The following is a 17,003-nucleotide window of genomic DNA, read 5'->3' as shown; positions in this document are numbered from 1 at the left end:
TTTCATAATTAAGTGAGGACTGTAGAATTCATGAATTCTTCTTCTTTCCTTATCTCCAGATTGAGTCTTGCCAGCCACTTATTTATATGAAGATTTCAGATATTAGAGGACATGTTATTCAGTATGTTACTGCTAAATAACCCCTAAGTTCTTATATGATTGAGGAAGACACTAAAGTTTGATGAGTAGGTCTAGTTTGGTGTCATTGCTTTGGTTCATGCTGAGATACCAGGAGTTTAATCCACCTACTATTATTTTTGTGCCATCAGTGCAAGTATCAACACAGTGAAAAGGCAAATAGTGTCTTAATACCATAATGAAATGGTTTTACGCTTGACCTTTTGAAAAGGATCCTGGAAACCCCTAGGGGTTCACAGACCACACTCTGAGTATCACTGTTGTATACTTCATGGCAATTTATGGAAATGTTTGGAGATTCCACATTTTTGATAACTAAAAGGATATGTATTAAGTCTGATTACTATAACAACTTTTCATAAAAATTGTATCAATAAAACAACAATATTGAAATCTTAACGTTTTATTCGAAGACTGCAATATACAAATCTACTAAAGCTATATCATTGTTAAATCGGTCATTAAGTGAACAAAAACTTGTCTAAATATGTTCCTTTATTTTTTCCCCAAACTTCTATCTTTTTATCTATATTAGCAAAGGAGAGTATTAAGGTTAGTCACTAGTGAAACAAAGTCTGGAGATGGCTACTCTGGTTCTCAGAGAGCCCTCTTAAAATAGGCAAAGGTACAGATCTGAACTAGAAGGACACTGGAATATCATCATCATGATGCTGGTAAAGTAATAGTCACTTCCTGAGAATGTATTTTGTACCAGGCACTCTAATAAGCAGTGTATATGTAATGTCACTTAATCTTTACAATAATTCTATGAGGTGTATATTACAGAAGAGAAAACTGAGGCTCAGATAATTAAAGTAAGTTGTTCACTTCTCATAAGTACAAAGTAATAGAGCTAGGATCTGAACATAGATGTCTTCTTCCAAAGCTTGGGTTATGACCCATTGTGCTTCTCTGTATTCAGTTCATTATCATAATGACTTATTCTTATGCTATCCTGTTATTTTCCTGTTTGCTCAAAAAGGTCCCTGGTGAAAACTTTTTGATACTAAGCAATAGTTCTCTTATCAAATAGTTGTTTTGGGAATCCGCCTCTCTACTCAAACATGCCCAGTTAAAGAATTACATGGCTTCTGATTTAACTTCAGAGTGTGAAGGAGTGTAGGGCCTTGCAGTGAGGTCTTCAACGACATCCTCACATTTCTCCCTGATGATGGTAGGGTAGGTCAAAGCAGTATCCTTAGAAGGCTCAACTTTTTGTTTTCTACTACTAGTGCTACTCAAAGTATGGTGCATGAATGGTTCCAGTCTGCTAACTCTCTGAGACAAAATACATACAGAAATCAAAAGTAAGAGTATGGAAACTTGAATATCATTTGACATTACCACAACATCTGTGCACACATTTAGTTGTTTTTCTTACAAAACACAGATTTTCAAAGAAGTGAAAAATTTTTTAAATAGTTTTTGATCACAGCTTGAGAAGCATTGTTTGAAACTATAGCATTACATGATTAGAAGAGTGCTTTTAATTCATCTCCCTATATGTTAAATTTTCTTTTTTGCTTTTCAGCCCTTAAAAAATTTGTTTTTTCAAACCCTTGATTTTGATTATTCTATTTTGTTTTGATTTGTTTTTTATTCCATTTTGATTTGATAGCTCAAAAAACTTAGCTTTTAACTTTTATGTGAAAAGTAAGCAATTTGACACCAAATATGAGATAATAGTTGCATAGATTTCTGTTAGACCATTCGAATGTAGATAATCATAATTTACATTTGGAATTTGAACTGAGAATCATAGAAATTTGATGTAGGGTCTCATAAAAAATTGTTCATTCAATAAAAAGCTAAGCACTGGAATGGGGCGTCTTGGTGGCTCAGTTGGTTAAACAGCTGACTCATGATTTCAGCTCAGGTCATGATCTCAGGGGTCATGAGACTGAGCCCCCGTGTTGGTGCTGGGCGTGGAGCCTGCTTAAGATTCCCTCTCTACGCTCCCTCTGCTCCTCACCATCCCCCAAAAAAGCTGAGCACTGGGGTTAGAGTGGTAAAGAGAAGATATTTGTTAGCTTTCAAGAGCTAAGGTATAATTCTGCTCACCAAATATATAGTTAAGTGTTTCCTTTGAAATAGAATGGCATTTCTCCATTTGTAAAAAGTTGGAGAATTTGATAAGGTTAGTAATTAAATTAATGACATATGAGAATTTGAAGCTTAAATTCCAATTTTAAAAATACATAGAAGTACTGAAAAATACAGGTGGCAGTACTAATTATTCAGAAAGAGTATCAGAATAGCACAACAGTTAAATTTCAAACTTCTTTAGACAGTGTTTATTACCAAATCTGGCCAAATATTACCAAATCCTACAGCATTTCTGATTGTAAGTCCTGGTATTAGTGACCATCTGAGCAGTAGGTTTAGTGGTATTTAAATATGTATTTGATAAACACTTTTTGGGATACCTAGCTAGGGCCTGGGAATGCAGAGATAAATTATACACTCTTGTTTCCTAAAGGAGCTAACAATACAAAGGGAAACTAGATAAACATAATGGCAATTCAGTGTGGTAAATCCTGAGAAGAAGTAGGCACAGGATGCAAGGAACACAGAAAGGGAACCAGCACAATCAGGGTGGATGGATCAGGGAAGGTTTTTCTGAGGAGATAATAATTGGACTGAGTTTTAAAATTTTAAAGTCAAACAGAAAATGAGGATTAGTATATCTCAGGCAGTAAACAATGTGTGCAAATGCTATTATAATAATATCAGCTGCAGGTTATTAGGGTCAGAACTAAAGTCATCATGGGGCTGAAATGGAGGACACAGGTTCTTGAGATCCTAACAGAGGAAACAGAATGCATTTTACAAGATTTGGAGTTGTGTCATCTCTTATCCTATATTACTTTACTCACTGTGTTGTGGCCCCACTGACCATTTAGTTCCTGAGATAAACCAAACTCATTCCTGACTTAGGGCCTTTGCACTCGTTATTCCTACTGCCTAGAATGTACATCCCTTTCTCCCCAACCCCAAGCTCTTTGAGTGGCTGGCTCCTCATCATTCTGGCCAGCTCATCCGTCATTACTTCAGGGATCTTTTCTGACCACTCTTAACAGTAACTGCTCCAGGGGCGCCTGGGTGGCTCAGATGGTTAAGCATCTGCCTTCAGCTCAGGTCATGATCCCAGGGTCCTGGGATCGAGTCCCGCATCGGGCTCCCTGCTCCTTGGGAGCCTGCTTCTCTCTCTCTCTCTCTGTCTCTCATGAATAAATAAATAAAAATCTTTAAAAAAAAAAAAAAAAACAGTAACTGCTCCATCGCCTCCCTCACAGTCAGCCTACCACTCCACGTTTTATTCTCTTTGTAACACTTGTCTCAATGTGCTTATTCATGTAGACTAGACATGAGAGCACTGTTTTATTCTCAGGAATACAGGTGCTCAAAATAAATTTGAATGAATGGGTAATGTTGCAGAACTGAGTTGAGCAAATTGGTTATAAAAATGGCTTTTTGGGTAGAAGTGCCTCCTTTAACTGAAGAGTGCTTCATATGAAACACAACTTGAGCCAAGTCATTTATCAAGGCCAGCCTGGGGAGGTTAGTCAGAAGACAAAGGAATGGGGTGCCTGGGTGGCTCAGTCGGTTAAGAGGCTGCCTTCTGCTCAGGTCATGATTCCGAAGTCCCAAGATCGAGCCCCACATTGGGCTGCCTGCTCAGCAGGGAGTCTGCTTCTCCCTCTGACCCTCACCCTGCTCATGCTTGTGCGTTCTTTCTCTCTCTCTCTCAAATAAATAAATAAAATCTTTAAAAGAAAAAAAAAGACAAAGGAATTACTTAAAAGTGGCCAGCCTCTTAAAAATTTCAATCAGATTATGAAAGGTCCAGGAGCATGTGGGTGGCTCAGGTTAAGCATCTGACTCTTGATTTCAGCTCGGGTCATGATCTCAAGGTAATGAGATCTAGCCCCATGTCAAGCTCTACGCCCAGCATGGAACCTGCTTAAGATTCTCTTTTCCTCTCCCTCTGCCTGCCCCTGCATGCACACATGCATGGTACTTGCTCAAATGAATGAATGAATAAATGAGTGAATGAATGAATGTGAATGATTAAATTATTAAATAAATTATTAAATAAAATGTCCAGACACCTTTCTAATGCAGATATCTTCACAAAATGACAGTCTTGAGGAGCACTCAATATCATTAAAAGAAATTCTACTGAAATTCTACTTTAAGTTATAGGATAAAAATTATCTTTCCTCAAGTCCTTATTATAACATCAAAAAAGCTAACCTTGTGTTTAAAAACAATAAGATTCTCCACCTCCATAATTCATATGCTATCTAGAAATAATCTAGATTTCTAGAATTTTTTATATAATTCTTAATGCCAACAAAACAATTTATATAATTTTCACTATCTAGTATTAAAATATTTGTTTTATCATTGCATTTATGACTACTTTCTTGTAAAATATTCATCTCATTAATATTTATTCTTCAAAGTTTGGTTCTTTATAAAGAAAAAAATATAACCTGTTGGGTGTTCATAAGTCAGGTGATTCCTGCCTGGCAAACTTAGATTATTTTTTAAAAAACAACACATAAGATAAAAAGGAAAAAAAAAATATGTATTTAAATATATACATATATATGCATATGTATATATATGCATTTATTGCTAGATTTGGGGAACTTATGAAAGAATATTACCTTGATATTTCTTTGAAACTGTTTCTTACTCATATTTTTTTATTCTTATATTTTTATCCTTATTTTTTTCATCATACATTTTTTCTCTCCTAAGTTTAGAAGTGTAGGCAACTTACAAGGCCACTGAATACACACTTAGTTGCCTTTTGGATACACCTACCTAGTTGACATGGTGTTATTAAATATCATATTAACAATTTATCTAATGAACTGGTGACTTACCTGGCAAACCTACCTGGTATTTCCATGGAAATTTTATTCTACAATGTAGCTCAGGATTTCCCTGTTCCTACTTCTTATATTAACAATACTTTTTTTTTTTTTTTAAGTTGGCTATATGTAAAAACATTTATCAGACTATTTTTGAAATATTATTTATAAAATACACGGCCTGGACCTCCCATCTGTAAAAGATGAAGTTGGATTCTTCATCCTTCTTTCCAGTATTTTATATTCAATCGTATGCTATATTTCAAAGTACACAAGACAGGAAATGTATCCTATTTATTCATTATATGTGGAAAAAAAAGGAAAGAAAATTAAATATGCTTTCCTAATTGCAGTCATAATAATAACACTATGCAAAGAGGTTGAAACAATGTATTGGTATAGTTCTGTTTGGGAAGTTTAACCTTGATTACTATCACTTAGGTGGAAAAATAAGATTAACCAAATCAGTTTAGTGGCGAAAAATCTAGATGATAATAAGCTAGAGAGTGGTTAGTGTAACGTACATCTCTGTTAATTCATTTACATATTAATTCTGTTAATTCACTAAGTTTTAGATACAGCAGTGAACAAAATGAACAAATCTCCTTGCCCTCAAGGAGCTTACATTTTCATGGGAAAAACAATGAGCAAAATAAATAAGTTTTAATGATAAATTCTATGAAAAAAAAATAAAACAGGGATACATGAGAGTATAGTTTTAAATAAAATACTATACACACACAAGTTATTTTATATATTAAAATAAATAAAATGTTTAAGTATTAAAAAACAATATGCAAAAGAAGGGAAACTTTCATAATGGATAATAATGGTAATTTGATGATAATAATAATAATAGGTAAATCTTACCAAAGGTGTATTGTGTGCCAGACATCGACCCCAGTGTTTTGTGTACATTAATTCAGTAATTGTCTGAGTATAGATACATACCACTTGGTCTCCATTTTATGGATGCAAAAGCTAGGCACAGAGAGGTTAAGCAGCTTTTTCAATATCACACAGAAAGGAAAACCAGAGCTGAAATTTAATTTAAACTCAGGCAGCTTAGTTCCAGAACAAGAATTTTTTTTAAGTAACAAAATATTGCTTTAATCTAATTGTCTTATTATTCACAGTCATATAACAGTAGACAAACAGGCTTCAAGTTAAATATTAGAGCTAGCATTTTTTAAAAAATAGTAAGTAAGTAAATAAGAACTAGTGTTTTTAACAATTACATATTATTACATACTACTTATACCAGATGTGAAGAGGAGGAAGGTGGATCTATTGACCTTAGAGTAAGCATTCAGAAACTACCTAAAAAATCATAAATGAAGAGATGTAAGAAAATCTTATATCAAACTTTTAAAATCATCTGTTTAATGTACCAGAAACAACTTCCCCACCAAAAAAGTGAGACACATAGCAGATCAAAAGCTAATTCCTTAGAATGCAACAAACTCTTACCAAACAATTAGAAAAGGATTACTAATCTAATGAAAACATGGGCAAAAAACATGAAAAATCAAGACAAAGATAAATACAGGCCAAAATATATGAAAAGATATTTTTTATTTTGCATATTTAAGACACGCAGTTTTAAAAAGTGGGTCTAGATAAATCATTAAGTAATGGCTAATAGGAAGACAAGAGTTGTGGAGGTAATCAGAAGTGGTAAGCTAGCAGCTGGTAGATGTACATGGGAGCTGTGGTTGGAGAGCATACCAGCCAAAATTCCAGAAGCCCTACAGAAAATGATTTTGAGTGACTGTTTTCTCAAGGGTGATTTATAGCTAGTACATTACTGATACATCAATGAGAAGTTAATTTGTTACAAACTGGATGCCTCAGGCCATTAACATTCTCTCTTAGACCTTCTGTTGAGAAGGCCTGGTTATTAGGATGGAAATACAGGCAGTACATTTAGGAGACTTGACCAGTAGAAACCCAGCGAGAATTTTTTGACAATTGTATAAAGAGGATAAAGGAAAAAATTTTAAGCACCAAGGGGAGGTATGAGAGAGTCAAATGTGGTCAATGTTCATTCTTATTGTAGGTTAATTTTCATGAATTCACTTGGGTCTTACCTATGCAATTTAAAAAAATCCACATATGAGTATTCAATTAAATCATGCATTAAAATGTTAGAATTTATTATTTCACTAAATAAAAAATGTACAGTACAGCAAGAAAATAGTCTCCACTGTGCTATTTATAATCCTGCCTATGTATTTTATTTTCAGGGAACCTTTTATTATTTTATCAGGAGGTTTGTCCTATGATACTGTAGGAAGAAGACCCTGCTTAACAGTTATGCATGGGAAAAGTACTGCTGTGCTGGAAATGGACTATTCAATTGTTGATTTTCTAACGCTGTGTGAAACACCATACCCAAATGGTAATAAGCTTTGCATTTAAAACTCATTCTCTATAGATATCTGTTATTCAAAACAAAGACCTATAGGTTTTCTAAGTAGTTTCCTTATCCTCGTATGCTATAATTCTTCTGGGGGAGAGATGCTGTCTTCCTGACTTTTGCAAGTTTTATCTCAGAAGTTAATTTTGTTTAATAAGCTTTATCTGTTTAGTATGACTTAGTAGTCTTTAGTGCCACTTAAGGATAAGCAAAACTGTGGACATTAAGAAACATTTTAGAATTCTATAGAACATAGTATATTAATCAAGGTTCTCCAGAGAAACAGAACCAATACGGTATAGAGAGCGAGAAAGAGAGAATGAATTTATTTTAAGGAATTGGTTCATACAATTGTGGAAGCTAATAAGTCAAATTCATTGAGCAAGATGGCAGACTGAAAATTCAGGGAAGAGTTGTTTTCTTGAGGCAGAATTCCTTCTTTTTTAGAACCTGTCTTTGCTCTTTACGCCTTCAGCTGTTTGAATGAAGCCCACCCACATTATATCTGATAATCTGCTTTACTCAGAGTCTACTGATTTAAATGTTAAGCACATCTAAAGAATACCTTCACAGCAACATCTGGATTGGTGTTTAGATGAACAACTGGACACCAAAGCAAAGACGAGCTGACATAAAGTTAACCATCACAACTAGCATATATTCTTTCAAGAGGAATTTAAATCTGGATCTGTTTTACTTCATTTGAAGCTAATTGAAATGTAAAGCTGTAATGCATTTTATAGTTAAAACAGGTGCATATAAAATACCTAAGAAAGAGATTTTAGTAGTATAGTAGTACTCGAGTTCCTGTGAGATCCAGTAGTAAGAATTGTTCCTATGGGTGTTCCAATTTAAATTTTGGGTTTGTTGCCCGTGCCCTGCCTTGGATTTTGCAATACCAAAGAAGTTTTGTGAACTTCTTGTCTTACTCATCTTTACAAAACTGAAATAATTGTGTCTATTATATAGATTTATCTCATTTAAAACAAAATAGTCTTAAATTACATTAAGTACAAGATCAGAATGTTACATACTTGAGAGAATGGAACAAAATAAAATTTAAAAAAAAACAAGCAAATGTTTATTATCTAATTTGCTGTCTTCTTGCATATTTAAAACTATTGTTCATGCATTGTTTTCCTATTCCAGATTTTCAGGAACCATATGCCGTGGTGGTTCTTCTGGAAAAGGATTTAGTACTTATAGACCTTGCACAAAATGGGTAAGAAATAAAATTTGGTGAGAGATTATTTTAGCATGTAGTGAAAAAGACTCTTTTTAGTATAGGGTTGGCTATTTCTTTTGTTTGAAAACGCTACATTTATATTCATAATCTTGACCTCTTTTTACAGTTCCAGACACACATTTCTTAATTACATGCCAGACTTACCAGATCTAGTATGTTGCTCATATAGAATTTCCATTTTTTAAGTCAAAATTTATGAATTTCTGAAATTTCATATGATTCAACCTAATACTTGGACACACTGGGGGCACACAAAATATGTCCAAAATTGATCCCATCACAGTTTACCTCCAGAGAAGCTCTGTGGTCTCCCCACCCCCATGCGCTCTCTGTGGCACTCTCATGAATACCATTGTCAGAGGAATTTTACATGCAGCACCAAGCTTGTCACTGTCCTCTTTTAAGAATCTCAGACTCTGCTGACGGAGCAAACCGGGCACCCTGTTATTCTCCTCTTTAAACCACTACAGTCTTTACTGTTGTTTGATTTGAGAGCACCTTCTCAGCCTGCTACTCTACACAGTAGTAACTTAGGATACCTTTCCAACCTGATTTCTCACTACCTTCCTATAGGTGCCTTATTCCCTAGAAAAACTGAATTGTGATCATACTTCAGTGCCTTTTCTTATATGGCTCCCAACAGCTGCAAACGTCACTTGCTTCACTGCTGTCAAAACTCCATATAGCTTTCAAAGTCAGCCCTCATTTCCGCTTCCCCCTCTCTCTTAACTACACACACACACACACACACACACACACACACGCACACCCTGATCTGTAAATTGCCACCATAGCTCCTTTGCAACACACACACACACACACACCGATCTGTAAATTGCCACCATAGCTCCTTTGCAACTTTTTGTGGTATTTGCCATATTCTGCTCTTTCTAACATAGATGAGAGTATGTTTACTTATAACTTCTTTGAATGAAAGGACATTGCATTATTTATTTGTATCTCCTGAGAGATAATCATTAAATATTTAATTGAGTTTACCCATTCAGTATTCAGTGTTTCTCAATTAGGGGCAATTTTACCACCCCACCCCCCCCGAAATACTTGACAATATCTGTGTAAACATCTTTTTTTCATGCTATTGGCATCTAGTCGTAGAGCACAGAGGTGCTGCTAAACATCAACAGTGCTGCACAGGAGAGTCCCTCATAATAAAGAGTTATCTGATCCAAAATGTGAATAGTACCAGGATTGGGAAACCCTGAAGTATAAGTGAACAGTATTATTTACCTTACTTTAAGGCATTCCTAGATTTACATCAACTTAGTGTGTGCTACCTATAATTATCAGGTGGGTATTTTTTTCCTTGTTAAAAATTATAAGACCATAGTGGATCAAAGGAATTTATTATTTCTAAATGACAGTCCTAGGGGCGCCTGGGTAGCTCAGTTGGTTAAACATCTGCCTTCAGCTAAGGTCATGATCTTGGGGTCCTGGGATCAAGCCCTGCATCGGGCTCCCTGCTTAGTGGGGAATCTGCTTCTCCCTCTCTCTCAAATAAATAAATCTTTTTTAAAAAAGAATAAGTTATTCTAGGACTGTCATTTATTTTTTTATTATCAATTTATTTTTTAGACTCTATTTGAGAGAGAGGGAGACAATGCAAGGGTGGGGGGTGTGCAGAAGGAGAGGGAGAGACAGCCCTAAGTCAACTCCATGCTGAGGGCAGAGCCCAGTGCAGGGCTGTCTCTCAAGACCCTGAGCTCATGATGAGCCAAAACTAGGAGTCGGATGATTAACCGACTGCATCACGTAGGTGCCCCTAGAATAACTTATTCTTAATAGATTTTATTTTTTTCCCTTAGCTAAGTTTTCAAATAGTATGTGAGATTTTTATGTGTGGCCTGTACCAAAATATATTTAAGTTAAAGAAAATACTGTGCAAATAACCTGTGACTAGGCATTTTAAATAAAAATAGCAAATGGATCAGGTAAATGTATAATAATAGTAGGATCATTGAGCTTAAGGATTATAAAGTATGTTTATAAAGAGAAAAAAAGTTACCTGCCATTTTTTTAATTCATGTTTTTGTTTGAGGTTTTTTTCTGTTTTATGTGTGGTTGAGGAATGAGTAATGACAGTTCGGTTCATTTTGAAATCTAGAAAGGACTTTTCCAAAATTATTCTTCTCTAATTTTTAAATTATTGTCAGTAGTAGACTGATAAATACATCTAATTTTTGCAGGTGAGCCACTCCGAACTTTTTAGAATTTTTAAGACATATTCTGGTTTTCCTGATATTTTTAAGTAACCATTCTCAAGGAATTCAAACCAGAAAAGAAATACCATTGTATATTTAGTTAGGATTTTACTTTAAGATTTTTGAAAACATTTTTTGCTTTATTTAATGAAATAATTTTATATATAGAAACCTTTTAAGGTAGAACTTTATTTAGGTTATCACTGAAACAAGAGAACATCTCTAGATTAAATATTGTACTAGGCATCACATTGATGGAGAAAAAAGGAGAACTGAAAATTTGTATTAGCTCTGCTGACATAAAGATGAGGCATCTGTTAATTGAGAACCTTACACCTTAATGGTTAGGAGCACAGTTTAAATTCTGCTTCTCCTTGCTAGCTGACATGTCTGTAGCACATTACTCTAAGTGTCTGTTCTTCAGTAAAATGTCCACATCATAAGTTTGGTACAAGAAGTAAATAAGGGAAATGTACATATAAAGCATTCAGTCCAGTGTGTGCCACATGGTACATAGTTCTAACTGCAGCTTTTCTGTTTACTGTTCTACCTGAGCAACTTGCATTATAAAAGATGCCATTTTTTTTTTTTTTACATATTTGCATGACGTAAATCTATTAAATCTCTATGGTAAAATGTATGTAATTTCTAAAAATATGGAGAAGAACATTGTATCTCTAAAGTTACAATATAAATTCAGATAATATGTTATATGGACCTTCAGAGGATGTTATCTTTAAATTAAAAAAAATTAAAAAAATTGTTTTCATTCCAAAACTGTAAATATTTTTTTAAAGTTTTCATTGTTGTGTTAATTTTGTTAAATTAATATTTTTCTTTTCCTGTTGTTAAAGATATCCTATATTTGAAAATCCCTATCCTTTGAGTATACATGAATCCCCTGTTACATGTTGCGAATATTTTGCTGATTGTCCTGTGGACCTTATTCCTGCACTTTATTCTGTTGGAGCTAGACAGAAACGGCAAGGTTACAGCAAAAAGGTATTGAACATGAGTTTTAGTATCTAATGTTACATTTCAGTGTTTTATATTTATCACCTTGGACTATTTGATAACATTGAAACCTTTTTTAGAGAAAATATATAGGAAGTCCTTTTTGGAAGCAAAATATGTCGTTTACTGTTGTCATAGAAATATATATGGAGATGTATGGTATGCTTGGAATTTGCTTTATACAATAATCTTTTTTTATAGGAATGGCCCATTAATGGAGGTAATTGGGGCTTGGGTGTTCAAAGTTACCCAGAAATAATTATTACAGGGTAAGTAAGATCCTGTTTTGCCACTAAATCACTAATAGCTCAATATAATTAAGACTACATGAACATTAATTAATTGGGCAAGTGGTGCTTTCCTTTATGCTATAATGTATTAAGAAATGTTATTGTCTAGAACCTGCCAACTTACCCTGAATTTTACCTTTCTTCATTTGGTTGCTATCTTTTCAAATAACAGTATACTTCAAAGAAAGAAAAAAGTGTGATGATTTTTTTCTTTTTTTTCTTCACAATTTTAACTCATTTGCTTTTCATAGGCATGCTGATGGGTCAGTTAAGTTCTGGGATGCTTCTGCAAGTAAGTATTTTGAATATTATTTGTTACATGTTATACAATCATTTCTTCTATACAACCTGTTTTATAATAATTGTGTAACCAACATTCAATTCAAAATTTGAAGGCTATAAATTTAATACATGATTTATCAAGTCCATGAGTTTGAGAATTTCTAATAGATGTAAGATATTTTTAAGGATATTAACTAGTAAATTAAGAATGATTCTCAATAGAAGTAATCAAATCCTTTGTTCAAAATTTCCTCAAACTTTCTCTTTAACTCAGAGATAAGAGAGGGAATATATTTCAAATCAACAGAAATTTGTAGAATAATTTTAATTCCTGATTCTAAGCTAACAGTAATTTGTGCTGTCTTTGTGGAATATACATATGGTGGCTACACAAGAGCAAAAAAGGAAAGATGCTTTGAATTGTCATGGCTTGCAAAACATACATAGTACGCAGTGAGAATCCAGTTAACTCAGGATATTTTGTGTTTCATCACGTAAAAGTGTGAGATAGTAGTAGTACCTTTTATAGAGAAAATAAGTAGAAAATCTTTCAGAAAGCAAATATGTTCTTTATTATTTTCATTATATTTATACTTTTTTTTACAAAATCTTTTCATCATTTTTTTCAGGTTAACCAAATTCATCATCATGATGCGTGTTTTCTTTTTTTTAATGAATACAATTTTTTTGGTCAATAGGTACAGTGATTGCATTATCTAAAAGTGTAATAGAGAAATGCAGACCTGGAAATAAAAACATGGTTCTAATAAATATAGGCTGTTTTCCTTAGATAATATGTCTGATTACATATTATTTTATATTTGTTCTATTTGTACTAAAGTATCTAACATATATTATGTTTTTTTCTAGTAACTCTACAAGTATTATATAAACTAAAGACATCTAAAGTATTTGAAAAGTCAAGAAATAAAGATGACAGGCCAAACACAGACATCGTAGATGAAGATCCGTATGCCATTCAGATCATCTCCTGGTGTCCAGAAAGTAGAATGCTGTGCATAGCTGGAGTTTCAGCTCATGTTATTATTTATAGATTCAGCAAACAAGAAGTGATTACAGAAGTTATTCCGGTAATAGTCTCTTAATTATTTTCAGTGTCAGATGTCTGACATTTTAAAATTTTTGAATTATTTAGATTATCTGGAGTCAGTTTTATCTAGAATTTTTAAGAACACAAGTGTTTACATTGCCATCTATCTTTTGTGGAAAATAGCATACTTTTCCATATCTTTTTAGTGAGCATTTAAATTTAAATCCTTATATATACTATATATTTCATTTAAGGAAAGTTAATATGAATATAAGCATACTCTAATTTGGTATTAATAGGAATGCTGTAAATTCTAAAATCATTGTATGTGTGTGTTCTCGCATACATACACACAATCATTTTTAAAAAGCTGAGTCAGAAACATGTTTTTTCTTTGCTAAATCTTTACCTTTAGAAATCTTGTTACGTTTTTACCTTTAAAAATGTTGTTCCCAGGGCGCCTGGGTGGCTCAGTCAGTTAAGCATCTGCCTTAGGCTCAGGTCATGATCCCAGGGTTCTGGGATGGAGCCCCGCATAAGGCTCCCTGTTCCGCGGGGAGCCTGCTTCTCCCTCTCTCTCTGCCCCTCTCCCTGCTTGTGCATACTTGGCTCTCTCTCTATCTCTCTCTCTCTCTGTTGAATAAGTAAATAAAAATCTTTAAAAAAAAAAAAAGAAAAGTGTTTCTTTAAAAAAATAGTAAAAATGTTCCCACTGAAGCATATGTGGGTGTATTGTATAAACTGTATAAAATGAATAATTATTAAAAGTAGGTGAACTGTCTTTCTTTTACAACAGATGCTTGAAGTTCGATTGTTATATGAGATAAATGATGTGGAATCCCCAGAGGGCGAACAGGCACCGCCTTTGCCAACACCAGTTGGGGGCGCCACTCCTCAGCCCATTCCTCCTCAGTCTCATCCTTCTACCAGTAGCAGTTCATCTGATGGGCTTCGTGATAATGTCCCTTGTTTAAAGTAAGTTATTAAAAAATACAGGTATTTTGGAAATTATTTTTTAATATAGATAAATTATAAGCTTTTTACAGTAATATTTTCCTGTGATAGAGAAAAATGACATAAGATCATTTCTTTCTCTCTTTTGCTGTGGTTAATCTAACTCATTTTTCTGTGGCATCAAGAGGAGTATTATTGAATTCGTGATTTTTATCTTTAAAGTGCTAAGATTTGATCTTTAAACATACTGGTAGAAAAGCATGGATCTTTTCTGTATATGTAGCTCAATCTTCCAAATCCATGGATATTTTCTAGTCTGGATTCAGATGTAGATCAAATGTATATGTAGACTGCTCTCTACCACTCTGAAAATTCTGGTTTTTTGGTCTCTAGAGATTCAGTCATTTTTTTAATCATTTTCTCATCTTTCTGAATCTTCTCTAGCACAGCAGTATCATTATTTAAATGCCTTTATCGTAGCATTCCAGATTTGAATACAGTTTGCTTTTATACAGGAATAAATTGGATATAGCTTTCTTTTCCTTTTTTTCTATCTAACTTATATTACTGAGTTGTTAGATTTTTTTTAATGGGTATGAGCCTTAAATATGGCAGAGAAATGAAACAGTGAGGAAAGAGCTAAGATCACTGAAAAATTTTATGAAGGCTGTGATTAATTACATTTACAGAGAAGTCAATTAGGGTAATGACTGGAAACGTGGTTATCGAAAATGTCAAAGAAATTCAATACAAGAGTTGAGCAAAAGCCAGATTAGTAGGTTCAAGGTAGGGAGGCCTGGTGAGAGAAAATTTGCATTTGTTAGAAGAACCAGGGTTTGTCCTGGTTTTGTTTTAGATCTGCTAGAGTCACTTCTCTTGGTGAATAATTAAAGGATTGCTGTGGAGAATGCCTGTGTAACTAAAATTGCATGGCAATCACCCCCAAAGATACGGCAGATTTTTTTATATCATAATCATTTAAAAAATATAGACTTTATGTTTTTGAAGATTTTTATTTATTTATTAGAGTGTGAGGAGCACCAGTTGAGGAAGGGGAGAGGCAGAGGAAGAAATAACAAAGATCAAAGAAGGGATCCTGAGCAGGGAGCCTGACACGGGGCTTGATCCCAGGACCCCAGGACCAGGACCTTAGCTGAAGGCAGCTGCTTAAACGACTGAACCACCCAGGCACCCCAAAAAGTGTAGACTTTTTAGAAAATAAACCTTTATATGTTTATATAAATTTGAGGTTGTATGTTCTATATTAGTATTTCTCAAACAGGGATGATTTTGCTCCTCCCTATTTATTTGGCAATATCTGGAGACGTTATTAGTTGTCGCAACAGTAGGAATAGGGTGCTACTGGTATCTCGTGCATAGGGGCCAGGGATGATGCTCAAGTGCACAGAACAGTGCCCCACAACAAAGAACTTCCCAGGTCAGAATGCCACTGGTACCAACAGTGAGAAATTCTGATCTGATCTAAAAAATGTAAGTATTGGGGCGCCTGGGTGGCTCAGTTGGTTAAGCGACTGCCTTCGGCTCAGGTCATGATCCTGGAGTCCCGGGATCGAGTCCCTCATCGGGCTCCCTGCTCGGCAGGGATTCTGCTTCTCCCTCTGACCCTCCTCCCTCTCATGCTCTCTGTCTCTCATTCTCTCTGTCTCAAATAAATAAATAAAATCTTAAAAAATAAAAAAATAAAAAATGTAAGTATTGAGATTAAGCAACTACATTCCTCAGAAAGGTCTCAATGTTTTATTTTGTCTCTCTCATGTACATACATACACACCCCTCTGTTTGCAACAGTTCTGGCACATGTTTAGCTAGAATTAAACTTGAAAATACAGAATTCTGCCTTCTTCCCTTCTGTTACTTATTCAGTACTACTTTGCTTTAAGCTTAAATTTGTAAAATTTCATTAATGCTCTTCTGATTTTTTTTTATTTTAATGTGTATTTTTCTCCGGCCTTTTGTTAAATTTACGTCTTATAGCCTATGAAGAACAGTTTGTGTTTGACGTTTATTTTAGTGATGTATCTTCGGTGGCAAAGTTTTGAGATTTTTTTGTCTAAAATCGATATATTCACCAGTGACTTTTTAATCACAGACAATTTGAGTTATACCTCATTTTTTTCCTTCTTAATAGTTTTCTGGTAAATACAGTTATTTATTAACTTCACATTGTTTTAGTCCACAGTCCCCAAAACCAATTTTTAAATGTCAGAAATATAACCAAATTGATATTAAAATAACTAGTACTGAGGGTTTTTTTATACAGAATGCTTTCATATGTAATTATTCCTTTGAAGAAACATTTTAAAAGCAGCTATGTGATTTATTCTTTTTACCAGTAAAGTTTTATGTTTTTAAGTATCTTAATTGGGCTTTTGCAGTTTATTTGTCCAAACAGACAAACATTTTGAAACTGTAAAGCCTCCAAACATATGTTTAAAAATGCATTTGTACAAATTACAGAGTTTTTTTGTTTGTTTTTATTAAAT

The 17,003-nt window shown here is 34.0% G+C and overlaps 1 protein-coding gene across 5 annotated transcripts in view; it reads left to right on the top strand.

The window, feature by feature from the left end:
• The window catches only part of STXBP5 (syntaxin binding protein 5), a 184,231-nt gene that overhangs the window by 100,408 nt on the left and 66,820 nt on the right, over nt 1-17,003 (top strand). For all 5 annotated transcript variants that reach the window (XM_021693538.2, XM_021693537.2, XM_021693536.2 and 2 more), the window contains exons 10-16: nt 7,271-7,425; nt 8,593-8,665; nt 11,763-11,910; nt 12,124-12,191; nt 12,464-12,504; nt 13,365-13,585; nt 14,342-14,520. In XM_021693538.2, the coding sequence (XP_021549213.1) occupies nt 7,271-7,425; nt 8,593-8,665; nt 11,763-11,910; nt 12,124-12,191; nt 12,464-12,504; nt 13,365-13,585; nt 14,342-14,520 (885 nt within the window). The remainder of the gene's footprint in view (nt 1-7,270; nt 7,426-8,592; nt 8,666-11,762; nt 11,911-12,123; nt 12,192-12,463; nt 12,505-13,364; nt 13,586-14,341; nt 14,521-17,003) is intronic.

Source organism: Neomonachus schauinslandi, chromosome 8 (genome assembly GCF_002201575.2).
Source record: "Neomonachus schauinslandi chromosome 8, ASM220157v2, whole genome shotgun sequence".
Taxonomy (NCBI): Eukaryota; Metazoa; Chordata; class Mammalia; order Carnivora; family Phocidae; genus Neomonachus; species Neomonachus schauinslandi.
This window is presented reverse-complemented; position numbering and strand designations above follow the sequence as displayed.